Source organism: Sebastes fasciatus, chromosome 7 (genome assembly GCF_043250625.1).
Source record: "Sebastes fasciatus isolate fSebFas1 chromosome 7, fSebFas1.pri, whole genome shotgun sequence".
Taxonomy (NCBI): Eukaryota; Metazoa; Chordata; class Actinopteri; order Perciformes; family Sebastidae; genus Sebastes; species Sebastes fasciatus.
In genome coordinates this window covers 5,127,064-5,152,001 of record NC_133801.1, presented here as the reverse complement: position 1 = coordinate 5,152,001, position 24,938 = coordinate 5,127,064, and the positions used below count along the sequence as shown (strand labels likewise).

At 40.5% G+C, this 24,938-nt stretch overlaps 4 protein-coding genes across 4 annotated transcripts in view; 3 read left to right on the top strand and 1 right to left on the bottom strand.

Annotated features, from left to right (window-relative positions):
* The window catches only part of gpr4 (G protein-coupled receptor 4), a 208,793-nt gene that overhangs the window by 162,750 nt on the left and 21,105 nt on the right, over nucleotides 1-24,938 (top strand). The window lies entirely within an intron of this gene.
* polr1g (RNA polymerase I subunit G) lies at nucleotides 693-5,085 on the bottom strand. The gene is made up of 3 exons (XM_074641163.1): nucleotides 4,846-5,085; nucleotides 3,618-3,762; nucleotides 693-2,608 (listed from the first exon to the last, which is right to left on the bottom strand). Exons 1-3 carry the CDS (start codon nucleotides 4,928-4,930, stop codon nucleotides 1,795-1,797), a joined length of 1,044 nt encoding a protein of 347 aa, XP_074497264.1. The 5' UTR covers nucleotides 4,931-5,085; the 3' UTR covers nucleotides 693-1,794.
* On the top strand, nucleotides 5,177-11,255 carry irf2bp1 (interferon regulatory factor 2 binding protein 1). Its single transcript, XM_074641162.1, has 4 exons — nucleotides 5,177-5,802; nucleotides 6,476-7,116; nucleotides 7,392-7,737; nucleotides 8,263-11,255. Exons 1-3 carry the CDS (start codon nucleotides 5,422-5,424, stop codon nucleotides 7,690-7,692), a joined length of 1,323 nt encoding a protein of 440 aa, XP_074497263.1. The 5' UTR covers nucleotides 5,177-5,421; the 3' UTR covers nucleotides 7,693-7,737; nucleotides 8,263-11,255.
* foxa3 (forkhead box A3) lies at nucleotides 12,363-24,034 on the top strand. Its single transcript, XM_074641160.1, has 3 exons — nucleotides 12,363-12,513; nucleotides 18,894-19,496; nucleotides 21,307-24,034. The coding sequence occupies exons 2-3, from the start codon at nucleotides 19,425-19,427 to the stop codon at nucleotides 22,615-22,617; spliced, it is 1,383 nt and encodes a 460-aa protein (XP_074497261.1). The 5' UTR covers nucleotides 12,363-12,513; nucleotides 18,894-19,424; the 3' UTR covers nucleotides 22,618-24,034.

Genomic DNA, 24,938 nt, shown 5'->3' with positions numbered 1-24,938 from the left:
ACATTTTTATTTACTCCAACATGGTTTTGTTAATTTTGTGGCCCCTTAGAATTAGTGAAGCTCGTAAAAACGTGAATGCACACATGAGGCTGGATCAATAAAGCCCTGCAGCATGTGCAGAGGGTTACTACAGATGGTGAGAGTGTGATAGCGCCAGAGGTGCCTGAGCTCATTAACAAGCAGGACCATACTCCGGTGCAGAGCAGGGAGAGGGGAGCAGTGAGGGGAGGAGGGAGGGAGGAGAGGAGGAAGGAGAGGAGGATGCAGAGCCTGGACTGAGATTTTTCACCTGAGTGTCACTGAGATCTGATGATTTGCTGCTGTCGGAAAAAGGGAAAATTATAAATCCTGCCTTTGTGTGTGTCTGGACGGCAACAGAAGATCTGCGTTAGTGGAAATAAACGGTCGCATGTAAATAATAAACTGAGAGGTTGTTCAGAGGCTGCAGGCTGCTTCACACAGGAAACACGCTGGAGTGTGGCGCCATCTCCCTGTCACCGCTGCTTATGTCTCTGTTGCATTTAATTGAAAGGAATTTCTGCTGGCAATGCACATGCAATTTTATAGACTTAAGATCAACCAATATAGGTTTGGATGCCAATATTTTGTGCCGACATGCAGTAATTGTTTAAGTATGACTTTTAGCCGGCCAACAGATTATAGCCATGAAGAGTTTCCTTCATAGTTATAGGTTATGGCAGAGTTTAAGAAGCCACTGAAAAGTTGATAAAGATCATCGTGAAACTCAGCACTGGACATATTTAATGAGGCCAAAATACAAAACACTTACAGTGATTTTAATGTGCAAAGACAGTACAATTATATCTGATTCAATGCGGTGTCAGGGAGACACCATGGCGACCATCTGATATTTACTAAAAGGCCAATTTTGTTCCATCAGCAACTTCATTTCAAAATATACTACTATATACTACTGTTCATTCGTAAAATCATTTTGTTAAACTGAAATGTCTGTCCGTTGAACAAACTATTAGTTTCATAAATGCACGACTCGCACCAAAAACTTCAGATCATTAGAAAACAACAAATCTGTAAATTGGGCACTTTCTTATTGTTGCACAATTCATTGGGTCAGAGATAGTCAGAGTTACAACACAAGTTCGAGCATCATTCCTCCTGGATGAAATCACTGCTCTATCGAGGCATTGGCGGGAAAGTGTTGGAAGACTTGCAGGACAAAAACACAAACATGTTTTTTTCATTTAATGTCCTTTAATCACTTTTGGAGTTTATTTTGAAACATGTGTTCTCCAATACATGTGATTCAGATCCTTAAAAAAAAATAACATGACGTGACAGTGAATGATTAATCTGTCGTTATACCATCTCAGGTTTTCTGAACCTGCAGCCAAACCAGCGACGTTACCAGCCCGGTCGTGTGAGTATGTACACGAACACAGTGTGTAAGCATAATCCCATCAAATCTACCACAACTTGACAGACACTGGCAGAAAAACTCACAAGTTCCCCCTCTAAGTTCTCATCGATGCTGCGGCTGCACACATTCTTTGTGTGTAAAACCGTCACTTTCAGAGCTCAAAACGAGAGGAACATTGGCCTTAAAGACGTTCGGGTGAATCCACTTTATAATTCGTGTCACTGTTCAATTGATTCAGGATGTGTTCCTTGTTCTGAATGTGATGTCCTGCCAAAGCAGGCCTCGCATTATGCAATCAATCAATACGCTGGAGTAAATTAGTAGTAAAATGGCTCCCAGGCGGGTTCAGAAGGTCAAAACTAGAAAGTAAACATCAACAACAAAATGACGACAGACTAGTCGTCATCAGTTTTACTTTTCTTCTTCTTTTTCTTCTTCTTTCCCGATCCCTCCGCTACGTCACCATACGAAGAGTCTATTGGTTCACATTTCACCTCTTCCACCTTCACCGTCACACTGGGCTCCACGCCCTCCTCCACCTCCTCTCGCTCCCTGTCCTTCTTCTTCTTCTTCTTTTTCCTCTTCTCCTGTGGAACGTCGCCCTCCTGGAAGGGGAGCTCCGTCATCACTTCGTCCTGAATTTCAGCTACAGGTTCCACTTTCACCTCCGCCTCCTCCTCTACACGCTCTGTCTTTATTCGCTTATCTTTCTTTTTCTTCTTCTTCTTTTTCCTCCCTTCCTCTTCCTCCTCCTCCTCCTCCTCTTCTTTCTGCTGCCATGTTTCTTCTACGAATCGTTTGACTACCAGGGGACGGAGAGTTGCAGACGAGGGCCCGAAGGCGGCTCCGTCCGCCTCGCTCTCTGCCACGCAGGTCAACGTGGGCGTCTTACTGCCGAACGGGTGGAACCTCTGTTTCAGCCCCGGCGGTATGGATGGTGCTGGAGCTGCGGGGATGACCTGAGGGGCCTGGTTGGCGCTGCTGTCTCCATAGCTCTCACACACATTTAGCAGGCCTGAAAACGAGGGGCCAAAAACCACGCCGTCTGACGACTGCTTGTTGCTGGTGAGCAGGCGGAGCTCTGAGGTACCGTGGGTGGACCCCAGGATGCTGTAGATCTGCATGCCACTCCCGGTCTTGGCTCCACCAGCAGCGGTAGGAACCTTCAGGGTCTGGAGACCTGAGAGGGGCACCTTGATGCCACTGAAACTGGATGGATGGAGGGAGGAGAGACGAGGTTAGGCAGCATTCACACAAAGCATGCCGGGAAAAATTAATCAACTTAACAAATTTACACAAAACTACATCATTTTCTCAGACTGCTACTGAATTGTGGGAGATCTCTGAAGCTTCAATAAAGTAAACATGGTGAAGCTTCCTTTAGCTTTTGCTATTTTGTTTTATTGTTTTTATTCTGTGTGCTTTTGATTGTTTGTTCAATAGTTTCTATTGTTTGACTTTGTGTGCTTTCGCTTGCTTTTATTGTTTCTTGTGTTATCTGAAAAGAACTTTGGGCTGCCTTTGGGTATGATATGTGCTATATACCATAAATAAATGATCCTTGCCTTCAGCATGGAGCCCATCTCCAGCTCCACCTGCTGGCCCCAAACAGACACAAACTGCCCCACTGTCAGCTACTACATGTGAAGTCTGACTTACCTCTGATGCTTCCACATAGATTGCTGCAGATTGTTTAAAGTGAATTCATAAGCAATGAGATGCACCAACATTCACTCAAAACACTCAGGAACTTTGCTAATACAACCTTACTTGGTCTGTTATGACCAGTAGCTCATGATGGTTAGTTAACATTAGCAAACTTTAAATAGATATCGCAGTGTAATGGACATTACTCTACATTATTCTGTCATTGTAACTTGTGGCCACAGTTGTCACTATTCAGTAAACGCTACATAGGCTAACATTAATTTATTGGCATGATTTATGCAGCCTCAAACTGGGAGAACAAAAGCAGTGATCCACTGTAGGTAAAGTGTGATTTATTTTTTCAGATTTTGCAATGTGAATCTTTGCTATGACACAAAAACAGGTTTATTAATCTGCTTGAGAGATTATTTGGAAGCAGTAAAGTATTTAGTAGATTGAAATGTATGCAAAGTGTAAGATCAATTGCCCAATAAATGTATAGACTTCAGACAGAAACTGCCCGTAGGAAAATACATCTCTGCAGATGAAAAGGGGGAAAGATGGTACGCACCATTTTGGGTTAAAGCTGGCAGGAGCTTTAATGAGCCACAACTCATTCTTGTTGTTCTTCAGACTCTGGGTGAGAGTGCTGCTGCAGGGCTTATGGCTGAAAGACACAAAGTCAGCAGGACACTGGTACCTGGTGATCTTCTTCTCTGTGGAAACCAAACAGCATGCCTTCATCATTTCATCAATAATATAACACAGAGCATAAGAAATACAGAGAGGAGCCCAGAGAAAGAACACCAGAATAAAAGTTGGATTCAGCATCCATATCACCTTACTTGTATGTATACTGCCTCTATGAAATATTTTATATGGTGCCAAATTGGTAAGATTTTAATGTTATCCCTCATTGGCTTAAATATTGGAAGACACATGGCCATGACTTTGACAAATGCAGAGCATCACTTTGAGTCAGAACTACACTGTAACACATGTTTACTTAAATCATTTTACATTTTTAAATTCAATTCAAACTTTAATTCAAACTGTATTGCAGACTCAAGGTCCAGATAAGAAAAAAGAAAAAACAACAATAATACATTACAATACAGACAACATTTGTTCTGTTTTAATGAGTCAAAGAGTAAAAATAGGTGTTAACCCAACAATCTGGGGCTCAGCCAGTAACACTGTACTGTACTTTGAATTTACATTGTATTTCTTAGTGAAACTGCCATTATAAAGCTTATCTAACCAAACAACACCAGCTTTATGCAAACAATTAAATACAATAAAAGTTGGATTCACTTTCAGCATCAGCATCACCTTACTTGTGTGTGTATACTGCCTCTATGAAATATTTTCTATGGTGCCAAATTGGTAAGATTTTAATGTTATTGGCTTAAATATTGGAAGACACATGGCTTTGACAAATGCAGAGCATCACTTTGAGTCAGAACTAAACAGTAACACATGTTTACTTAAATCATTTTTTAAATATAAGACATTTTTTCTGTTTTTATGAGTAAAAAAGTAAAAATAGAGATGTTAACCCAACAATCTGGGGCTCTGCCAGTAACACTTTACTATACTTTGTATTCACTTGCTTACATTTCTTAGTGAAACTGCCATTATGAAGCTGATCTAACCGAACAACAATAGCTTTATGCAAACAATTCATATCAACTTAGGCAAGGCAAGTTTATTTATACATCACATTTCATACACAAAGGCAATTCAAAGTGCTTTACATATATAAAAGCAAGATAGAAGAGCACAAAGTGCAAACTTACCGGTTTCTTTTTGCATTACAGGTGATCCTGTAGTATTAGTGTCCTCTTCATCTTCACTCGATGAAGATGATATGTCTCTGGGCATTTTTTAAAGTTCACAAATAACCACAAACTGCTAAAAAAAATAAGTTTTCTACCTCAAAAAACGCATGGCTATACGACGGACGCACATGTGTTGACACCAAAATGAACTATGACCTTTTAAATGACATCACTTCCGTTCCAGTTTGGGGTTGTAGTTCCAAACACAAACCAGGTGGATTAGTTTGCATTGATAAATCCAGGTGATAAAACTCCAACACCCATAATGCACCTCCGCGAGGTTGCGTAATGTGCTAAGCGTCCGTTGAAGGGAAGCAGTTGACAGCAGTGAAGAAGAGCAGGCCGAAGTGGGTAAACAAAACAAGTATATGAAGAAAAACAGCAACAATAACCACAAAGTGTGATCTTCTTTTACATCTTTATGATGTGCAACGTTTTTATAAGGAGGTTAGAAGCCAGTTAAAGTAGAAACACGCTAGTAAAAGAGGAAGTAAACGGTAAAGAGGTTACCGAGCTAACGTGGAGCTAGCTGCTATGTCGTCGCCCTCCTCCTCCAGGCGCCAGTGGTGCTACCTGTGCGACCTGCCGAAGATGCCGTGGACGGTGGTGTGGGACTTCAGCGAGGTGGTGTGTCGTGGCTGTGTGAACTACGAAGGAGCTAATCAGATAGAGTTCCTCATAGCGAGCGCCAGACAGCTGAAACGGACTCACGGGATGCAGGACGGCAGCGTCAGGTCACCTGGACCATCACCACATAAACACTCAACATCTGGAAGAGGGGATGCTGCAAGTGCTGATGGAGGCAGGCCGCACATGGACCGCTTCGACAGAGGAGGAGGAAGAGGAGAGAGCTCCGTGTCTGCTATCCGTGTGCCTCCTAATGGGCTGCACCGTGACGGACAGCCAACTCAAGAGGTTGGTTTGTTTGTTTATTAAGATCCCCATTAGCTTTTGCATAGCAGCAGCTTCCTTCCTTCCTGGGGTCCACATAGTTTACATGGTGACAATACAAAAATACACATTCACACTACTCATCATACACTAACATAACTAGGGATCGACCGATATGTTTTTTTCAATACCGATACCGATTATTAGTAAACAAGGAGACCGATAACCGATATTTTGAACCGATATACATGAAGTAAAAATTAAAATCTTGTTGTCAAAAATGGGAATAATGCAAAACTTCATTGAAATGCATTAAAGCATATGTTTAATTAAAAGAAACTTTTCAACATTATCTTAAATTTTAATAAATACATTTTTAATAAATAAATAAACAAAGTTTTATAAAGTGTAAAAATAAATGAAACGAGCAAAACTTAAATTTGTGCTTAAGTTTGAGTCTCAATTCAGCAGCAGCAGACTGTGGTGCAGAAGGCAGAGTTGCTCAACCTTTTCTCCAGTCAGACGGCCAAAGTAGCGCATTTATAAGTTAATTAATTTGATCGGTTATCGGTTAAAAAAAATTACGTTACCAATAATCGGCAAAATGCCGAATATCGGCCGATAATATCGGCCAGGCCGATAATCGGTCGATCCCTGTCTTAATTACAAATAAACTGTTTCCCATTTTACATAATAGGTGCACCGCCAGAGCCCTAGCGGCAGCCGGAGACCCATGCTAAGCGCTGCCATCCCTCCTAGTCTAGTGACTCAAAGCATCGCAGGGATCCCCCATGGGCTACTTGCGGGCATGCCAGCGGGTCTGACCGCCAGGACAGCCCCCATGAGCAGCCCCATGATCTTCCCTGCCCCAGTGTTGGCCGAGATGAGCCGCAGACAGCTGGGGATAGGGATGGGGATAGCCCCTTTTATCACTCCGGAGCTGGAGCGAGAGCTCAGCTCGTCCCAGAACCAGCCCAAGATACAGACGCAGATCCACACAGCTGGCAGCAGCAGCAGCAGCAGCAAGAGTTCAGGCCTCCCTTCTTCATCCTCGACCCTGGCTGGAGGTGTGAGCCAGACCAGTCCAAAGCCTGCCTCGTCTCCAGCCAGGCAGCCACGGCCCCTAACCTCGAGGTCCGGAGGGGAGCCCCTGGGATCCAGCACCTCAGCAGAGGCGGCCACCACAGCTGCAGCGTTACCCCACAGTGGTGCCTCTGAGCTGGGATCAGCAGCTTCCAGCAGCACCCATTCTACTGGAAACACTCTGTCCTGCACGTTGTGTCACGAGAGGCTAGAAGACACACACTTTGTTCAGTGTCCGTCAGTGCCAGGGCACAGGTTGGTTTTGTTTGCTTTTTGTCTTGTCTTTTTAAGGTTGTATAGTGAATAGCCTGAAACCATTTGTTGATTTATGTTTCCATGAATATAATGCTTTGTTTTGAGGCTTTTAGTCAGAACAAGTAAACAATTTAAGACCTCAATGGTCATTTGTATTCATTTTATAGACATAATTAGGTACTTAAACAAATAATTGGTTATTACTGAAATAATCATTAGTTGTTCTGTCTCATTGGTATTTGTAATAACCTCCTCTCTACCTCTACCAAATTTAGGTTCTGCTTCCCGTGCACCAGAGTGTACATCCAGAGCCGGCGGGGCGATGGTGAGGTGTACTGCCCCAGCGGAGAGCGCTGTCCGTTGGACATCTCTCCCAACAGTCCCCCCTGGGCCTTCATGCAGGGAGAGGTCTCCACCATACTGGGCACTGCCGGAGCAGGAGCCGCTTCAGCTGCTGCACCTGGAGCCGGGAACGGGCCCGGACCCGGCCCCGGGTCTGGAGCTCCAGCCGCGTCCGGGGCCGGGAGCGGAGCAGCCGGTGGAGACGTCACCGTTAAGAAAGAGAGAGAGACGTGATGATGATTTTCATGGAAACCAAACCAGGACCCAACACAGCAACAGGCAGGTCCACAGACATCTGAGCAGTCGTAGTCTGAAGTCTGACAGCAGCTTAGTTTACTCCATCTTCAAGTAATGTATTTGCCTTATTTTTCTCATTCCTCTCTGACAACAGCTTCAGGTTCTGAATTCTGGATGTTTGTAAATACTTGTGTTAAATACATAGATTATTTTAATTTCAATTCAGCAGCCATTTTTATTATTTTTTTGTCAATAATTTTGTCCCAAATTATCGATTCTCCAAATTGATATCATCCAGGCTCTTCGGGATATTGGAATAACAAATGTGAAGAAACAAATCGGTCAATATTAGGTAGATGGATGAGATTTAGAGAGGCAGGAGGGATACAATAATTATACAAAACGACTTATCAATCTCCTTGATAAGAGGCAGTGAGAATATTATACAAGTGGTTGTAGCTGTATTTGTTTACGTCCCACTAGACCAATCTAGACCAAACAGCTTTGATGTGGTGGGATGTTACTCTGTGTAATCTCATGTTGTATATTTTCTTTTTGTCCCTCCAGAGTCGTATCACTTACCAGAAGGACACGTCTGCAATGGAGCTCTGAGAGATCCAGAAGAGAAGCAACACAGCGACCCACAGTTCAGAAAGCCTCCATTGCACAGGTCTCGACTCCCGACTACTCACACCACCCAATTTAAATCAAAATTATCAGACCTAAAATTGCCTTTATGATGTACTATGAGAATCAGATATTCAGGGCCAATCAAACAGCTGAACATTGGCTACTTTTTGTAGAGTTAGTAGTAGTTGTGCCAGTTGAAATGCCCACATTAGCACTGCCAGCTAGCTACTGTTAGCAGCTGGAAATAAACGGACTGAAGCAACACATAGACTACGCCAGTTTTCAACAAGATTATCATTCTTTTTCTACAAACAATAACATATACCACCGTTATAATTTGGAAGATGCTGTAATCGCAAAAAAAAAAATTCACACCTTAACTTGAATATGCACCTTAACAAGCAACCAGTGCCAACAGGACTACTGAATTGTCTATTTCTCCACCAGTGTATTACTATATCATTGTCATTGGTGTTATGGTAGCTAGCAAAGTTACTAATCGTGGCTTGTTAGCAGACCTAATATAGAGATGGTTATTGATTAAAATGACCCATCTGAAACTCACAGAAAGTAGCCATGGTCCAGTGTTTATTGCACACTCAGTATTGTGTTTGCAAGGGAAAGCACAAAAGCTTGTTTTGACAAATCCAATGCAAATGTTGAAATACTAAAAAACAGCAGCCTCGGTTGTTCCGTATCTTTCTTGTCGATGAACAAACTGTTGGCCGGCAGCGTGCAGCAGGAGGTCAGATATCAGACTGTTGGCAGAAAAGTACAGGCTGTTCTGAGTCGAAACGAGCTGGAACTTGCCATGCCATTCCCTCTGCCAGTGCTCGGTCTAAATACAATATTTGTGCTTCTACAAATGCATTTCACATTAACAACTGACATGAAATTGACATTTATTATGACAAAAGTGTACCTTAAATTTGAAATACTGATTTTTAATTTTTTTTTATTGTTTCATGAATGAATCTGTGTCCGAATATTTTTTTCAAACGAACACTTAAACACGCAAACGGATATGAGATGTGGCCAGAATGCCAGTAGTGACATTTCTCTGTGCGTCTGTGCATTTTGTTTTTAAATGAAGCTGACTTTGACTCAGTGAGTAGAAACAACCACCTAGGCATCGACCAGCCACAGAGACTCAGTGTGTTTAACTGTATTTAAATGTTGCTTTCATACCAGATCCAGCCCAGCCTACGCTTTACCCCGAATGTATATGAAAAGATATCTATTGATAGGCCTAGGACTATATTTTATACTAGAATGTTAAATGTTATATACTGTATAGATCTATAATAGTATGTGCAATCCCTAGTCATAGTATATGCAACGGTTTGGAATATGTCATTAAAATCGATTGTGTATCATTTCTTAAACCTTTAGTTTTTTAAAGTGAGAATCCACCTAAAAGCAGAAATGTTTATTATTACCTCCGCCGAGGCCGAAGGCCTAGGAAGGAGGTTATGTTTTCACCGGCGTTGGTTTGATGGTTTGTCTGTTAGCAGGATTACTCCAAAAGTCCGAAAATTGGTTTTGAATTACATTTTTTGGAGGGGTGGGGTGTGGCACAATGAACAATCCATCAGATTTTGGTGGCGATCCGGACCATGATCCGGATTCAGGAAATTTTTTTAAGGATACCGATCAGCCAGAACAACTGTAGATTTGGCGTTTTTTCACATTAAACTCTGTGACATTACAGTTGAGTTCGACCAAAGCACACTTGGTGATTGTTGGAAAGAGTAACGACGGTGGTTTAGGTGAGTTTTATTTTGTTTCTGTCCAGTTTTTGAATGAAGTGTTTTACGATGCTCCGCTACATACAGCTGATCTCAACATAAACAAAAATACAAGTGGATGATGGAGCAAGCTGCACGGAGAGGGGGGGGCAATCATACTCGGGCAGCTTGGCGGAGGTCTGCGCTCTCAGTGTGCCATTCTAGTTGTTTATGAATTAGTTTCTTCCAAAAATAGATGAGACTTCTTATCATCTGACACTTTTATGGAGTGGAAACATGTATTGTAAAGTATATTTTCAGTGTTGCAGACGGTGAATTAAACAAACAACCTCACAGTCTGTTGAATTTGCTTGATATTAATGTGGATGACCGTACACACTGTACTTCTAATCCAGGCTTTATTTGCTAGTTACAAAAGAATTTGCGGGGATTTAATGTTCCTAAATTGAACAATCCAACATTAGTGACACATTAGTTTTTGGTGGATTCTCTCTTTATGTGCAGCATGTACTCGTCAGTACAGAAGCACAGACAAACCAAAGGTAACTTTATGCCCAAATTGATGTTTCTGGATGTAAATGTTTTATGGAAAGATATATATATATTGCTACATTTCTTGGCCAGGTCTCAACCGGCTTCCTACATCAAGCCGTTACAGTTTACAGGCCCATGTGGTCTACTGTACTGATGGGGATTTTATATATATATATATATATATATAGTAAAGTCTATAGTATGCAGCAAATACTTCTATAGGCCTTCTATATTGAGAGAATATCCCACAGATCAGGTCTGTTGTAGAGAAATGTCTTTTGAAGAAGTGGAATTTAAGTTGAATATGCACTGATACATCATGCAATCCCTTGTTAAGTGCCTTTTTAAAATGTTTACCGTCTGTTTGTGTGTCTGGGAACCTCAGGGGAAGTAGGAGTGCAATGGCTTTTTTATTATTGTCTAGTCGATGATTAACCTGAATCTGTGTCTCCTTCAATCGCCATCAGACGGCATTTGCTTTCATCCGAAGCCTTTGTAAAGTCGGCCAGCCATTCATTGTCCTGATATGGTCCCTCCTCCCTCCCCGCATCTCTTCTGTTCATCTATGTGTCATCTTTAGATATGTCGGTTTTATTGCAGCTTCGTGTACAAAATAGAAACCAGGAATAAATGGGATGGAAACCTTTACTTCTTTTACTGTTTCTTGTGTTTCACAACGGAGATTGAATCATGTTAAATCCTGTTGTTTATGAGGAAAACGTCATCAGATGTAACTAATCAAGACCCTTCGTTAGAACTCAAAAATGTGTCATGTGTCAACGATGATTATACAGACTTTTCTAGACCCCGTTCTCTGACTGTTGCTTCATTATTCCAGGGTACCAGCTTGTATTTGACCTGGTACAGGACCATAGCTATGATTGTTTTTTGGACACTGATGTTTTAATGACCTGAAGAGTTCACATCCTACAGTGACACATAAATAACAAATTAGGGGGCTGATTCAGACATTTTTTAGGGTCAATAGAAATGTGACTGTTTTTTAACCATACATTCATAAACACTACAGCGCACAAAGAAAACTCCACACTGTTAGGCTCCAAATAAATTTCTTTCTTTTTTCTCAAAAAAAAAGGCAGCATTTTGATCTGTAAAATCTGTGAAAAAGTAAAACCAGGTATTTCTTATAGAGGCAGTGATCAACTCAAATCCTTATTACCTGCTGGTCAGCAAACAGCAGAGAAACAGAACACCACAAGATGGAGCTCACAGTCCTCAAGAACACAGAAACACCAGCAAATCCCCCAACAAATAGAGATAATACAATGTTAAATATGACAGAACCTGAAAACACATGGTGGTCATTTGATAAGAAGGTAGTAAAATAAATGACAAGTGTCTAGTTATTAATAAATTATTGGGGTGTGATATAGTCCCACCTCCAAATGCAATCTGTTTAGATAAGTCATTGATATGGTGTGTGTAGATATGTATTCTCTCCCACACAGACCATTTTCTCATGATGTACAGAGACCATTGTAGGTGGGAGTTTTAGTTTTTTGCCTGCCCGTTTACATTTGTATTTAAGTCTTTGTGGCATCTGTCTGTAGATGTATTGATAACTCGACACTTTTTTACATTTTTTACTACCTTCATAGCAAATGATCATGCGTTTCCAGGTTCTGTTATATTTAACATTATGCTATGTATATTTTTTTTCTGGATTTCCTAGTGTTTCTGTGTTCTGGAGGACTGTGAGCTCCATCTTGTGGTGTTCTGTTTCTCTGCTGTTTGCTGACCAGCAGGTGATGATGATTTGAGTTGATTACTGCCTCTATAAGAAATACCTGTTTTTCTCTTTCACACTCGCCTGAGGAAGATCTTACAGATCGAAACGTTGCCTTAAAAAGACAAACCGTGTTCAGATCTCCTTTGTGCTCTGCAGGTAAGAGTTGTTGTTTTTTGTACCTGAGTATCTTTACCTGGATGTGTGCACACTTGGTTCCTCTTCTGATACAAACACACACACAGTGCATTCATAAAGAGCTCTGACCCCTTTGCTTTTATCACATGTTTGTTATGTTGCAGCCTTACACTAAATTAATGTAAATTCATTGTTTCCCCTCATCGATCTACACTCTATACCCCATAATGACAAAGCAAAAACAGGCTAATTTATTAAGAAGAATAAAGTGAAATATGACATTGACATGAATATTCAGACACTTGAAATTGAGCTCAGCTGCCTTACATTTCTCTTGATTGTTTCACCTTGATTGGAGTCCACCTGCTGTAAATTCAACTGATTGGACATGGAAAGGCACCCACACCTGTCTACATCAGGTCTCACAGCTCACAATGCATATTGCTGTATGTACCCCCAACCAAGTATATGCAATTTATAATAATGATAATGCAAGAACTTTTCATTTCTGCCGGCATATCTGGTTCTGTAACATTTTATTTACGTACAGGTATTTATTGTATTGGGTATGAAAAGTGTGAATTATTCAACAGAATATTTACCTTTTAGTACCCGTATGTGCTATTTTTGAAAACCAGAATGATAAGAACACAGTTTATATATGAGGTTAACCTTCAAGTCTTGATCATGATCCAGCTGCAGTTTAGCAGCTTTGAGTTTAGTGACAGCAGCTGCATCATGTTAATTTGGCATCCAGGTCAATTCAACCTAAGAAATGAAAAATCCAGGCTCATGTCAGACATTCACATCAAGTTAACTCCATGCACTGTAAGAGCATGCAGTGTCTGTGAGAGGAGTTGCATTTAATTTATTTCTGTTCAGTTTGATTTAGTATCACTAACAAGAAAAAAAACTACTTTCAAGACGTTTAAGGACCAAACAAACCTTCCATAGAAACTCCTCTTCTCTTCTTCTCTGCAAGTCTTTTCTCTAGTGGCCACAAGGTGGTGCTCTTATGCTTCTGATCTCAGTCTGTCTGAAAGAACCACAGGAAAGAACTGAGGCTGCTTAGAGCCATCTCAAGTAAAGTGATAAACGTCTCTTCAGCTTCAGTGATGAAGCTGCTCATTTATATTGTGAAGAAGAGAGAGAGAGAGAGAGAGAGAGAGAGGAAGGTAGGCCGATCTGTCGTTTCCTCCATTAGTGTGAGCTATTGTTAAACCAATTATAGAAGTGTTAATGGACGATGGAGGAGCTATTCTAATGAGGAACGGCCCGCAGAGAGAGGATGTGGCTAAATGTGTGTTGGGGAAGAAATGGGACCTTAAAGGAGCATTACACCAATCAGAGAGGCTTATTAAGCTCCATGGCCGAAATACAGAGGAAAGAAACCAGATTCAAAGAGCATCCAACACAGGATTTGATGATCATATAACAGGCAATGTAACCATGCATTCTCTATAATATAGAGTTTATATCATAAGTGTAGTAGGCTTAAATAGCACACAGCAGAGCTGAAATAGAAAAGTTCATCCAGAACAGTTTGAATTTAGGGTTTCTTTTTCCAGAGCGACCTGAATGTGATGCTGTGTTGGAAATTCAAGGTCTCGCTTTTCCCACAGGCACCTGAAGGCAACAAAAAAAAGAGAAGTTACTATTGGAACAAAAATATCCTACATATGAATCACCACCCAAATCTATAGCCAATAATCTGATCCCTGATTTAAAAGTATCTTTTCATGCATCCTCTATTATTGAATTGTATTTATCTGCAGGTCTGAAACTTTCTGAAGGAGTGTTTATTTGACAAAAAAACATTTGGTTCCTTGTCATGTTGCTGATGTAGGTATTTAGGCTATTCTGCTGCTAGACAGGAGAAACAAGTACAGCTTTAAACCAGAATAAAATGAATGTACTGAATGAGATGCAGTCCTCTACCTTTTATTCACATGTTTATTCACAATATTTGGTTGTATTGCTCCTTTTTTTGTTAATTATGATGACAAGCTGCAGGTCAGTCTACTAATCTTTTTATCTACATGTATATCTACCGTGCAGATGGAAAAAGCTCATCTGTGTCAGGCTTAATTGCATCATTACAGACACTGAGGTGTTAGCTCATTCCACGTGTTAATCGATCTGACAGCGTTTTGCAAACAGGTGATAATCGCTGAGTCTTTACAGGTGATGGCCTGCAGAGAGTCTCATTGACAATATATATGTTACTATCGCACAGAGCTGCAATATGACGACTGGCTGGTAAATATTAAGAAAACCATCTTGTGATTGATTATTAAAGTAATAAAAACCATCAGTGCAAGGTTCAGTGAATGCAACACAGCCATCAGGTTCAGGTGGACGTCAGAGATCCATCAAATATGTTTCTTATAAAACTTATCTTTAACATTTCTGCGTATTTTTGGTGCATCTGCTCGCTCCTGCACTTTCCTGTTATTTCTTCTTTCCTCTGGATCTGTTCTCACAGTCTAATCCCGTCGACCTCCTGCCTGCGCATCAATTACATCTCCATTGACTGGCCATTAGGCAGAGGCATTGACATTCACAGGCCTCCGTCTGCACCGAGGCAGATGTGTATTCCACAACACAGGAGTAAAGCCCTATGCATTACACCAGGATTACATTATGCATTGTACTTCTCTTTGGAGAAAAGAAGTTCTCATGGAAGGAGGTCTCTCTCAGTCGACCGAGACACTTTTACGCACAGATTACGCACACGAGCATCCAAGAAAATTCAAGCGTCTGTTGGCTAACTTCAAGTTTGGATGCTGAGTTTACTTTACCTGGTGACCTGAATGTGATGTTGAAAATTCAAGGTCTCAGTTTTCCTACAGGCACCTGAAGGCAACACAATTATTCAAACAGATTCAAAGAGCATCCATCTGAACACAGGCTTTATGATTATCATATAATCAGGCAATGAAACAACATATTCTCTATATCATTGAAAATAAGTGTAGTAGGCCTGAAAAACATATTCATCCAAAACAGTTTGAGTTTGGGGTTTCTTTTTCCAGAGGGACTTGAATGTGATGCTGGGTTGGAAATTCAAGGTCTCACTTTTCCAACAGGCACCTGAAGGCAACAAAATGATATAGATAAAAATAAGCAAAGTCACTATTGGAACAAAAATATCCTACATATGAATCACCATCCAAATCTATAGCCAATAATCTGATCCCTGATTTTAAAGTATCTTCTCCTGTATCCTCTTTTATTTTATTGTATTTATCTGCAGGTCTGAAACTTTCTGAAGGAGTATAGTTTGTAATAAAAACCATTTGGTTCCTTGTAATGTTGCTGATGTAGGGATTTAGTCTATTCTGCTGTTAGACAGGATAAAAAAGACTAGCTTTAAAGAGCTTGTAGAGCACATTTCAGCAACAGGGCAATTCAAAGTGCTTTACATAAACATTCAAGAACATTGCGACAAAGTGCAAAAGATCATTAAGACATCATTAAAACAGTTATAAAAACATTAAAGATTAGAAAATAAAAACAAGCTAAAAATAAAAGCTATAGGATAGAAGCTAAAATTGAGTATAACACACAAGAGTAAAAGTTCTAGTGCAGTATAAGATCATTATCTGGTTTGATAAAAGGCAGCAGCAGCAAACAGGAACGTTTTAAGCTTTGATTTAAAAGAACTCAGAGTTGGAGGTCCTGCAGGTTCCTGGGAGCTTGTTCCAAATATTTGGTGCATAAAAACTGAATACTGCTTCTGACTCTAAGCAGACCTGATCCAGATGACCTGAGAGGTCTGGATGGTTCAGAACATGGCAGAAGATCAGAAATGTATTGGCCCTAAACCATTTAGTGCTTTGTAAACCAGCAGCAGTATTTTGAAATCAATTCTCTGAGAGACAGGGAGCCAGTGTAGAGACCTCAGAAACCTTTACGCACAGATTGCGCACAAGAGCATCCAATAAAATCGAAGCGTCTATTTGGTACCTTAAGTTTGGATGCTGAGTTTACTTTACCTGTTGTTTTCTGGTGTTGCAGTAACGTGCATGTGGTTAGGATCATCAGTGTTTTGGTCCAGGAGGTGGGAACTTGGGTGTTCTCTAATGTTCCTGATAAGGATCTCTGATGTTCTGATATTTTTTCTTTTGATAGTCAAATATTTTCCTGACAATCGTGATTTTTACACGACTATCAGGAAAATATCAGGAAAATATTTGACTATCAGGTGAATATTTGACTACCAAAAAAAATCTGAAAAAAGTTTGGCGGTTACCACAATTAAACCCTCAAAGAATGTGTTAAAAGCTTCAGTTAAAAGGCCCCAGAGAAGTGGTAGCCGAGGGAATTAACGACTTTCACGCCCCTGGTCACACTCACACACTCACTCACACGTCACATACGGACTCCACACCCTAATAAACGTAGCTCAATATAGCTTAGTTGTTTTGTTTTTTGCAATATCAAAATTCAATATTCTCAAGTGATATAATTTTACTTTTTCAATCGCAATTTACCTCCAAAAACTGCAGATAAATATGACTTTATTAAAGAAAAAAAAATGGGTGTTGAAAGGAAGCGACATGATTTAAACTTTATTTAAGTATTATAATATTATTGTACTTTATTATTATTTTATTAATCTAGTTTTTTTTCCACACCGTTTTAACTACTATTGCTGTTATTTTGTTTTTATGTTCAAATTTTGGCACAAAAAGTACAGTGAAGCAGTACAACTGTAAAGAAATTATGTTTTGCATGTTTGAAACAGTGTTATCCTAGACCCGTATATCCTAACTCCCCTGTTCCTCTTTGTAGTGATGGAGCTAATGTGGTACACATGGAATTACATTGAATAATCCCAGAGAAGGTAAAACAAAAAGGAAATAAATTCATAAATAGATGGATAAAATAGATAACAATAATAATAGTGAATAGATCAAAACGGAGTATATACGCCTATTGCTGTTATTGTAGCTTTTAATTCTATTTTATTAAATTTTTTTTATCATTTTATTTTCTCTTATTGTCTTTTCTGTTGTTTTCACGGTCCACACTTATCCTATCTTTATTTTCATTTTATCATCATTTGTGAAGCACTTTGAACTGCACGAGTTGCTATAGCTACAAATAATGTTTGATTGATTGATGGTTGCATTTTGGGGCCACATTTTTTCATCTATTTGTAGAACAGACGCATTATTTCATAACACCTCGCCATTATGAAGTTCACTTATAGGCCTATATATTTCTATATATATTCTGTTAAAGGTCCCATATTATAAAAAAAGTGAGATTTTCATGTTTTTTTTATTATAAAGCAGGTTTAAGTCCTATATAAATACTGTGAAAGTATCGAAACACTCAATCCCCAGGGAAATACACACAGCCCGTATTCAGAAACTCTGCATTTGAAACAAGCTGTTAGGATTTCTGCCCATTAGTGATGTCACAAATATACAATATTTAGACCCTTTATACAGATTTAAATGTAAACATTCTAAATGTGTCCGAGTTTATTCCTGGTTGCAGTGTATGTGAATGACCATCAGCTGACAGGAAGTACACATGGACCAAAACTGTTGCCTAGCAACGCAATTCCAAATTGAAAACGGAGCGTTTCAGACAGAGGGTTAATACAGGTATATTCAGGCAGACAGTATATGAGGAAAATAAAGTTTTTTTTTAAACATTACAGCATGTAAACATGTTAGGCCTAGCAGTGAACTCCATAATGGCGAGGTGTTTTAAAATCTGTTTATATCATGTTTATTTTTGTTTATAGCTTATTTATATATTGTAGGCTATATTGGAAGAAATTCCATTTTTTTATTCTTATTTTATTCTAACGTTTGTATCTATTCTTTTGTTATTATACTGTTTGACTTGCACCAACAAAACCAAAGAAAATTCCTAGTGTATACCTCTTACACCTGGCAATAAACACCATTCTGATTCTGAAATAATGCGTCTGTTCAACAAAAAGATGAAAAAATGTGCCCCCAAAGTGCAACCATCAATCAATCAAACATTATTTAGCACCTAGTGCAGTACAAAGTGCTTCACAAATGATAAGATGAAAATAAGATAGAACAAGTGTGGACTGTGAAAACAACAGAAAATAAAATGATGGATTTAACAGAAAATATATGAATATATAGGCCTAGTAGTGAACTTCATAATGGCGAGGTGTTATAAAATAATGCGTCTGTTCAACACAAAAAGTTGAAAAAATGTGTCCCCAACAACAGAATATATATATATATATGTATGTATGTGTGTGTATATATTTCTATATATATATTCTATATATTCTATATATATATATATATTCTATATATTCTATATATATATATATATATATATATATATATATATATATATATATATATAGAAATATATGTTCTGTTAAATGCACTCAGCTCTGTCACTGGAGGATCCTGGGACAGTGTTTCGTCCGGGTGGCCCCGTTGCAGCCGCCGGCCAATATACAGCACGCCAGGGGGCCACATCGGCCTTGTTGCGAGGCCCTTCCTGCTATTCAAATGTCCGGAGAGAGGAGGGACCAGCCGGCAGCTTATAAGAGCAGGACGCGCGTCTCTCTCTGCTGGATTTACGCGCTTCACCTCCAGCTGCCACACCTGGACAGAAAGAAACCAGGAGAAGTCAACATCTACAAGAACACGGTTATGAAACAATGGATGACTGACAAATAAGAAATATTGACTTTACTATATTCCCAGGAGCTCAGCTCAAAGAGCATCACTCTTTCATTTTTTTTTTTTACTCTAGATCTTTTCTGTCTCTTTTTTTCTTGGCAAAAAGGAGACAACTTTTTTTTTTTTTCAACAAAAACTTCAAACTCTGATCAGGATTTTATATTTATTTTTTTGATATTTTTAAACAACCAGTCATAGATAGAAGTGTTTCTCCAAAAAGACTTGTGTTTGGGGATGTTGAGCTCTGTGAAGATGGAAGCACATGATCTACCAGAGTGGAATACTTTCTACAGCGAGGCCAGTGAGGTAAACACACCTTCACATTCATTACAACAAAAAGAACAGTAAATTAATCATTTATTTATGTTTATTTCCTCGTGTAGTTTTTCTTGGCAGTGACAGAGAGAGGACACTATTTCATTTGCGCACATTCTCAGGAGGAAAAACGAAACGAAAAGCAGCTGTAATCATATGATAAATTATAAAAGAATATTATTTAAATTATAATATTATTATTTCTCTGGAAATATTGTAGGAGTAGGCTATAGCATAATATTTAAAATAACAGAGTGAGTATCGAGGCGCACATTGCATTTTGACAGGGGTGTAAGAATTTAACATCAGCAGAAAAATGCTATAAAAGTACCAAAAATAATTCATATTATTATACGATACAACTTTATTGTCAGTTTGTACTGAAATTAATTTTGCATCCATATAGGCAGCTCAGTTTGAGAAAAAGTACACATACAATAGACATACTGTTAACCATAGATAGACAGACAAAAAAACACATAATTATTCATACATAACAAAATTACCATCTGTCCTCTGGATTAACTTTAGCAGCACATTATTATTCTTCTGTAAAGATCATTATACAAATATTATTGAAAAAGAAAAAAAAATTATTTTCACAAGCCTCTAAAATATTACCTCAGTTTTAATTGAATTATTGATAATCTAAATATCATATTAAATACTCAGGGTCTAAATTGCTACACTAAGTGACATTTTTTTATAAAGTTATTTGCTCATCAATAGAAGTTCTTCCTTTGTGTTCCCGCAAGTGTTGCAACAATTCATGTGTAAATGTAACTTATTTTCTCACTAATTCAATTAGTTAATTCCATCAGCAGCTTCAGTTTGTCACCTCGACTCGAGCTGATGAAATTACTGAGAAGAAAAGACATAATATTCAAGCAGCAGGCCGAGAGTCCTTCTGTCAAAAGCTTTGAGATTTCACCTAAAAAAATACACCTTTTACCAATTATTCATCTTTAACAAACACGATAAAATAAGAACAGATAATTCCAGTTGAGCTTAAATAGGTAACATTTGGTTAACTAGAGGAGGAGGCCGTCTGAACCGAGAAGCACCATGACGCGCTTTTTACGCATTTTCAGGTTAACATCTCTGTGTGAAATCCATGTCGTCTCTCTGCGCACTGAGAGCTTCATTGTGCATTGATAAGGAGTCAAACCGCTTTACTTTCACATTTAAACATTCACTTTCATGCACTCTTTTAAATTAATACTAAAGAACATTTGTTTTCTAAATGTTCAAAATTAAAGGTCAAGATTAGTTTTTTATAATTTATTATTTAATTCAAGAGTTTTATTTTCCATTTGCACATATAATTAGTAAATTGGAATTCTGAGCAGTTCTTTTAAGAAAAGAAAAAAAGGTAGAAAAAGGCACAAGGTAATTACAGTACAAAATAAGTAGCACATTCAACTCAACACAATAAATAAATACATTATTAAAATATAAAACAGTGTGGTCAATAAATAAACTAAACTAGCTCTCATAAAAATATTTAAAAAAATAAATAATTAATGTATTTCAGACAATTCCACAGTGGAAGGCAGCATATTGCACAGCATTACAGTCCATTCAGTTCAGGTTTGTCAGTAATGGTATGGAGGTGAGGTGTGAGGTATTTGTGTCCCTCTTTAACGTCCTTTGCCACCAGTCTTATTGTAGTTGAAGAAGCTGTTGTGAAAGCAGAGGTGCTCTGTGAGTGGAGATGCTCTCTGGCCTGTGGTGCCTCAGGTTGTGTCCTGTTGTTGTGTTTTCTTGTGAATAATGTTGTTTTGTTCCTCTTCTCCTCCAGATGTATTCCTCGCCCAGCACCATGAACTCTGGTCTGTGCTCCATGGGCTCCATGGGCACCATCAACAGCTACATCAACTTGAACCCGGCCACCGCCTCCCCTGCAGGCATGAACGCCATGTACCCGAGCTCCAGCCTCAGCAGCTCCCCGCTGGCCTCCATGGGCGGCGGGCCCGGCCACATGTCCCTGTCCCCGGTGACCTCGTCCCTAGCTTCGGGCCCTCTAAGCCAGCTGGGCTCTTCTGCTCCAGGCTCCCTGGGCTCCTTGTCCCACTACCAGAACATGGGCCAGTCCATGAGCCAGCTGGGCTACTCCTCCCCTGCGACCCTTAGCCGGGCCGGGCCCAAGGAGATTCCCCCGAAGCCTTACCGACGATCCTTGACCCACGCCAAGCCGCCGTACTCCTACATCTCCCTCATCACCATGGCAATCCAGCAGAGCGGCAGCAAGATGCTCACCCTGAACGAGATCTACCAGTGGATCATGGAGCTGTTCCCCTACTACCGTGAGAACCAGCAGCGCTGGCAGAACTCCATCCGCCACTCGCTCTCCTTCAACGACTGCTTCGTGAAGGTGGCTCGCTCGCCGGACAAGCCGGGCAAAGGCTCCTACTGGACTCTGCACCCGCAGTCGGGCAACATGTTCGAGAACGGCTGCTACCTGAGGCGCCAGAAACGATTCAAGATCGAGGAGAAGTTGGCGAAGAAAGCAGGCAAGAACCAGGAGGGCGGCTCAGGGAAAGGAGGCCACGGTGGAGATCACCTGGCGGAGGATCACAGTCCCACAGGAGGATCAGAGGGAGCTGACTCTGCCCACTCAGATAACTCCCACCCAGGCTCCTCAGACGACCAGCCGCATCCCAGAAACTCCCTGGGTCCACTGGACTGCCCTCCGCTGACCTCCTCACACCTCCACAGCCCGCCGGTCTCCCTGCCTCCCTCCTCCTCCTCCTCCTTGTCCCTCTCAGCCACCAGCGCCTCCAACTCGCTCCTCCACTCCCAGTCTTTAGTGGGTAGCGCCCACCTCCTGCCCAGCGCCATGCATCAGCACATGGACCTACAGAGTGATGCCCTCAAGTCCCTGGACCCCCACTACAACTTCAACCACCCCTTCTCCATCACCAACCTCATGTCCAACGAGCAGAAGATGGACCTCAAGTCCTACCAGGACCAGGTGATGGCCTACAACAGCTACACCACCGGCTCTCCTGTGGGAGCCAAGCAGATCTACGACAGCCAAGGGCCGGCCGCTATGGACACAGGCGCCTACTACCAAACTCTGTACAGCCGCTCGGTGCTCAACGCCTCCTAATGTGGACACACACACACACACACACCTGTCTCTAGAGGTGAGCCAAGATGGAGACTTCTCTTTCTCTCTGCCTTTTCTAAAATGGACACCCTAGCTCCTCTTTATCTTCCTCTTTCCGTCCCTCTCCCTCGCTGGCTCACGTCCAGTGGCCTCGCTAGAGACTCACATCTAAAATGGCTGCCGTGTTTGAGAGAGACCAAAGAACAGTTTGCTTTTTCTTTTCTTTCACCAACTCTGACGAACACGGAGACCGGTTGGTTACATGGAGGACAGAAAAGTCTTAACTGATGATGAAGACATTTGACTGGTCCGTGTGTAAAGTCAATACAGAAGCCTGTCTTTGCCTGTCGCACGAGCACCGCACGTGGTGAAATTGGCTTTGTACAAAATGTAAATAGAGGTAATGTGGGGGGAAAAGGATATTTGCATTTATTTATGAAGGGAATAAAATTTAATATATCTTGTATAGCGCTCTGTTGACCAGTTACAACCCAAATGTGAGGTATTTTGTAATCCGAAGACTGCTTCAGGCAGGTGTTACTGCAGTGGGAGACCGTTTTATCTTTTTGTGTTACAGCATTTCAAACTACGTCCATCATTTCTGTCAGATCAGACATTCGTCGATGTAAATGTACTGTAGCTGATGAAGTCTGTACTTTCAAAAAATGTTATTTTGGTTGACATGAAGTAAAAAAAAAAAATCCATTTTGTCCTCGCTGGAGCACAGAGGAATCAGAAGCTAAAACTATCTTCTGCAGCCGGAAGGATCGAGGCAAAGCAACTGTGGTAAAAACTAAAAACACATGTTCATGTTTCTGTTTTTGTTACCCATACGAGAGCGTTAAAACCAGATGCTTCTCGACAGACTGTAACATTTTGAATAGCAGATAGCTGGTGAGCTGCATGGGGGAGTTCAGTCGGTTACTAAAACAGAGGAGGGGAGGAGAGATGCACTATGGGAGAATTTACATACAGTACTTTGCACTATGGAGCTCCCAGTGGCCAGGTGGGCTGATAGTGTGTTTGTGTGTGTTACAACAATACTTAAGAGCTCCCCCTTACAATGTCAATGCATCAGCTCAATGGGATCAACGTCAGAAGGGCGTCAAATAACCCTCGCTGTCCAAAAAGTGCCTTTTCTTCAAATGACTACTGATCTGATAAGAGATCAATGTATCGACGATCTATTGAAGGATTATTCAGATTAACAGCAGAGGACGCTTCAGGTCACACGATGTCCTCTGTGGAGCAAATTTTAAGTTTGTCTTTTATTTAAGCTATGTTGCTTTTCAAACTTTGAAAGTGTGCTGATATAATATATTGTTTTTGTTGTTGTTGTTTCTGTTGGTTTTAAATGTGATTGAAATGATTCATGTTTCATTTTTCTTATTAAAAAGGCAAAAAATGTGGGGCGAAATGACGCGTTTGGTTTTTCTTTTCCATTAGTGATACGTGTTTGCTTTCAGCGAGGACACAAAGACAATCAGAGAGCTGCTTCACCGTACATCCAGTGTTAAAGTACTTTATTGAAACGCATCACAAAATCATCAAATCAAAAAGAGACCACCTCTTTCAGGATTTTAGGCTTTAAGAATATTAAAATCAGAATGATGTCATCCAACTGGACCAGATTTCACTGAATGCAGGTTTCGTCATTTTCCAAACATATTTTGGAACAAATTATTCTTCACCTCTGCACAACATTTTTAGAAGTAAAAAAAAAACTAAATGATTTCTAGGTCTCGTAGCGTTGCTGACAGGACCTCGATGACTGGTCCGGGTCAATCACTCAATCCCAACTCTTTTTTTTTTCACCTGTCTGGCGCGGCGCTGCTGCAGGAATAGCAGCGTCTTGTTGAAACAGCTCCTGACCAAATGACTGTGGTGTGTGACATGTAGGACTGCTAGACTAAACACGGCTGGATCACACTGAGAGCCTCAAAGCAGACCTCCGCACAGGCCATCGGCCCCGGCGGCACTCACACAGCGAGACCCGGACCACTCCGACAAACGACTGACTGACCTGCCTCTGACCCGGCACTAGAAAAACTACCAGCATCAACAAAACAAAAACAGGGAGAACGTAGAAGCAGAATCTTTTGCTGTTGATAGCCAATTGAATAAAGGCTTTTTATTTATTTACTCCCGCATTTTTTTAACCTTCGTGTACCCACCAAAGAGCACCTTCATCACACTGATTTGAGCTTCCGAGCACTCTGGACTTTTTCCCTTTTTTGCAGAATCTTTTGCTCTTTAATCTTCCCTGTCTGCTCGCCCTCGACCGATCACATCCTTCTCTGTTTATCCCAAACAAACTGGAA

Excerpts from the sequence above, each read along its gene's own strand:
- polr1g (XM_074641163.1), bottom strand. The coding sequence starts at position 4,930 with ATGCCCAGAGACATATCATCTTCATCGAGTGAAGATGAAGAGGACACT. Across the intron at positions 3,763-4,845 it reads TGTAATGCAAAAAGAAACCG|AGAAGAAGATCACCAGGTAC; the intron begins GTAAGTTTGCAC and ends TGGTTTCCACAG. Across the intron at positions 2,609-3,617 it reads GCCAGCTTTAACCCAAAATG|TTTCAGTGGCATCAAGGTGC; the intron begins GTGCGTACCATC and ends CCATCCATCCAG.
- irf2bp1 (XM_074641162.1), top strand. The coding sequence starts at position 5,422 with ATGTCGTCGCCCTCCTCCTCCAGGCGCCAGTGGTGCTACCTGTGCGAC. Across the intron at positions 5,803-6,475 it reads ACGGACAGCCAACTCAAGAG|GTGCACCGCCAGAGCCCTAG; the intron begins GTTGGTTTGTTT and ends TTTACATAATAG. Across the intron at positions 7,117-7,391 it reads CCGTCAGTGCCAGGGCACAG|GTTCTGCTTCCCGTGCACCA; the intron begins GTTGGTTTTGTT and ends TACCAAATTTAG.
- foxa3 (XM_074641160.1), top strand. The coding sequence starts at position 19,425 with ATGTTGAGCTCTGTGAAGATGGAAGCACATGATCTACCAGAGTGGAAT. Across the intron at positions 19,497-21,306 it reads TCTACAGCGAGGCCAGTGAG|ATGTATTCCTCGCCCAGCAC; the intron begins GTAAACACACCT and ends CTTCTCCTCCAG.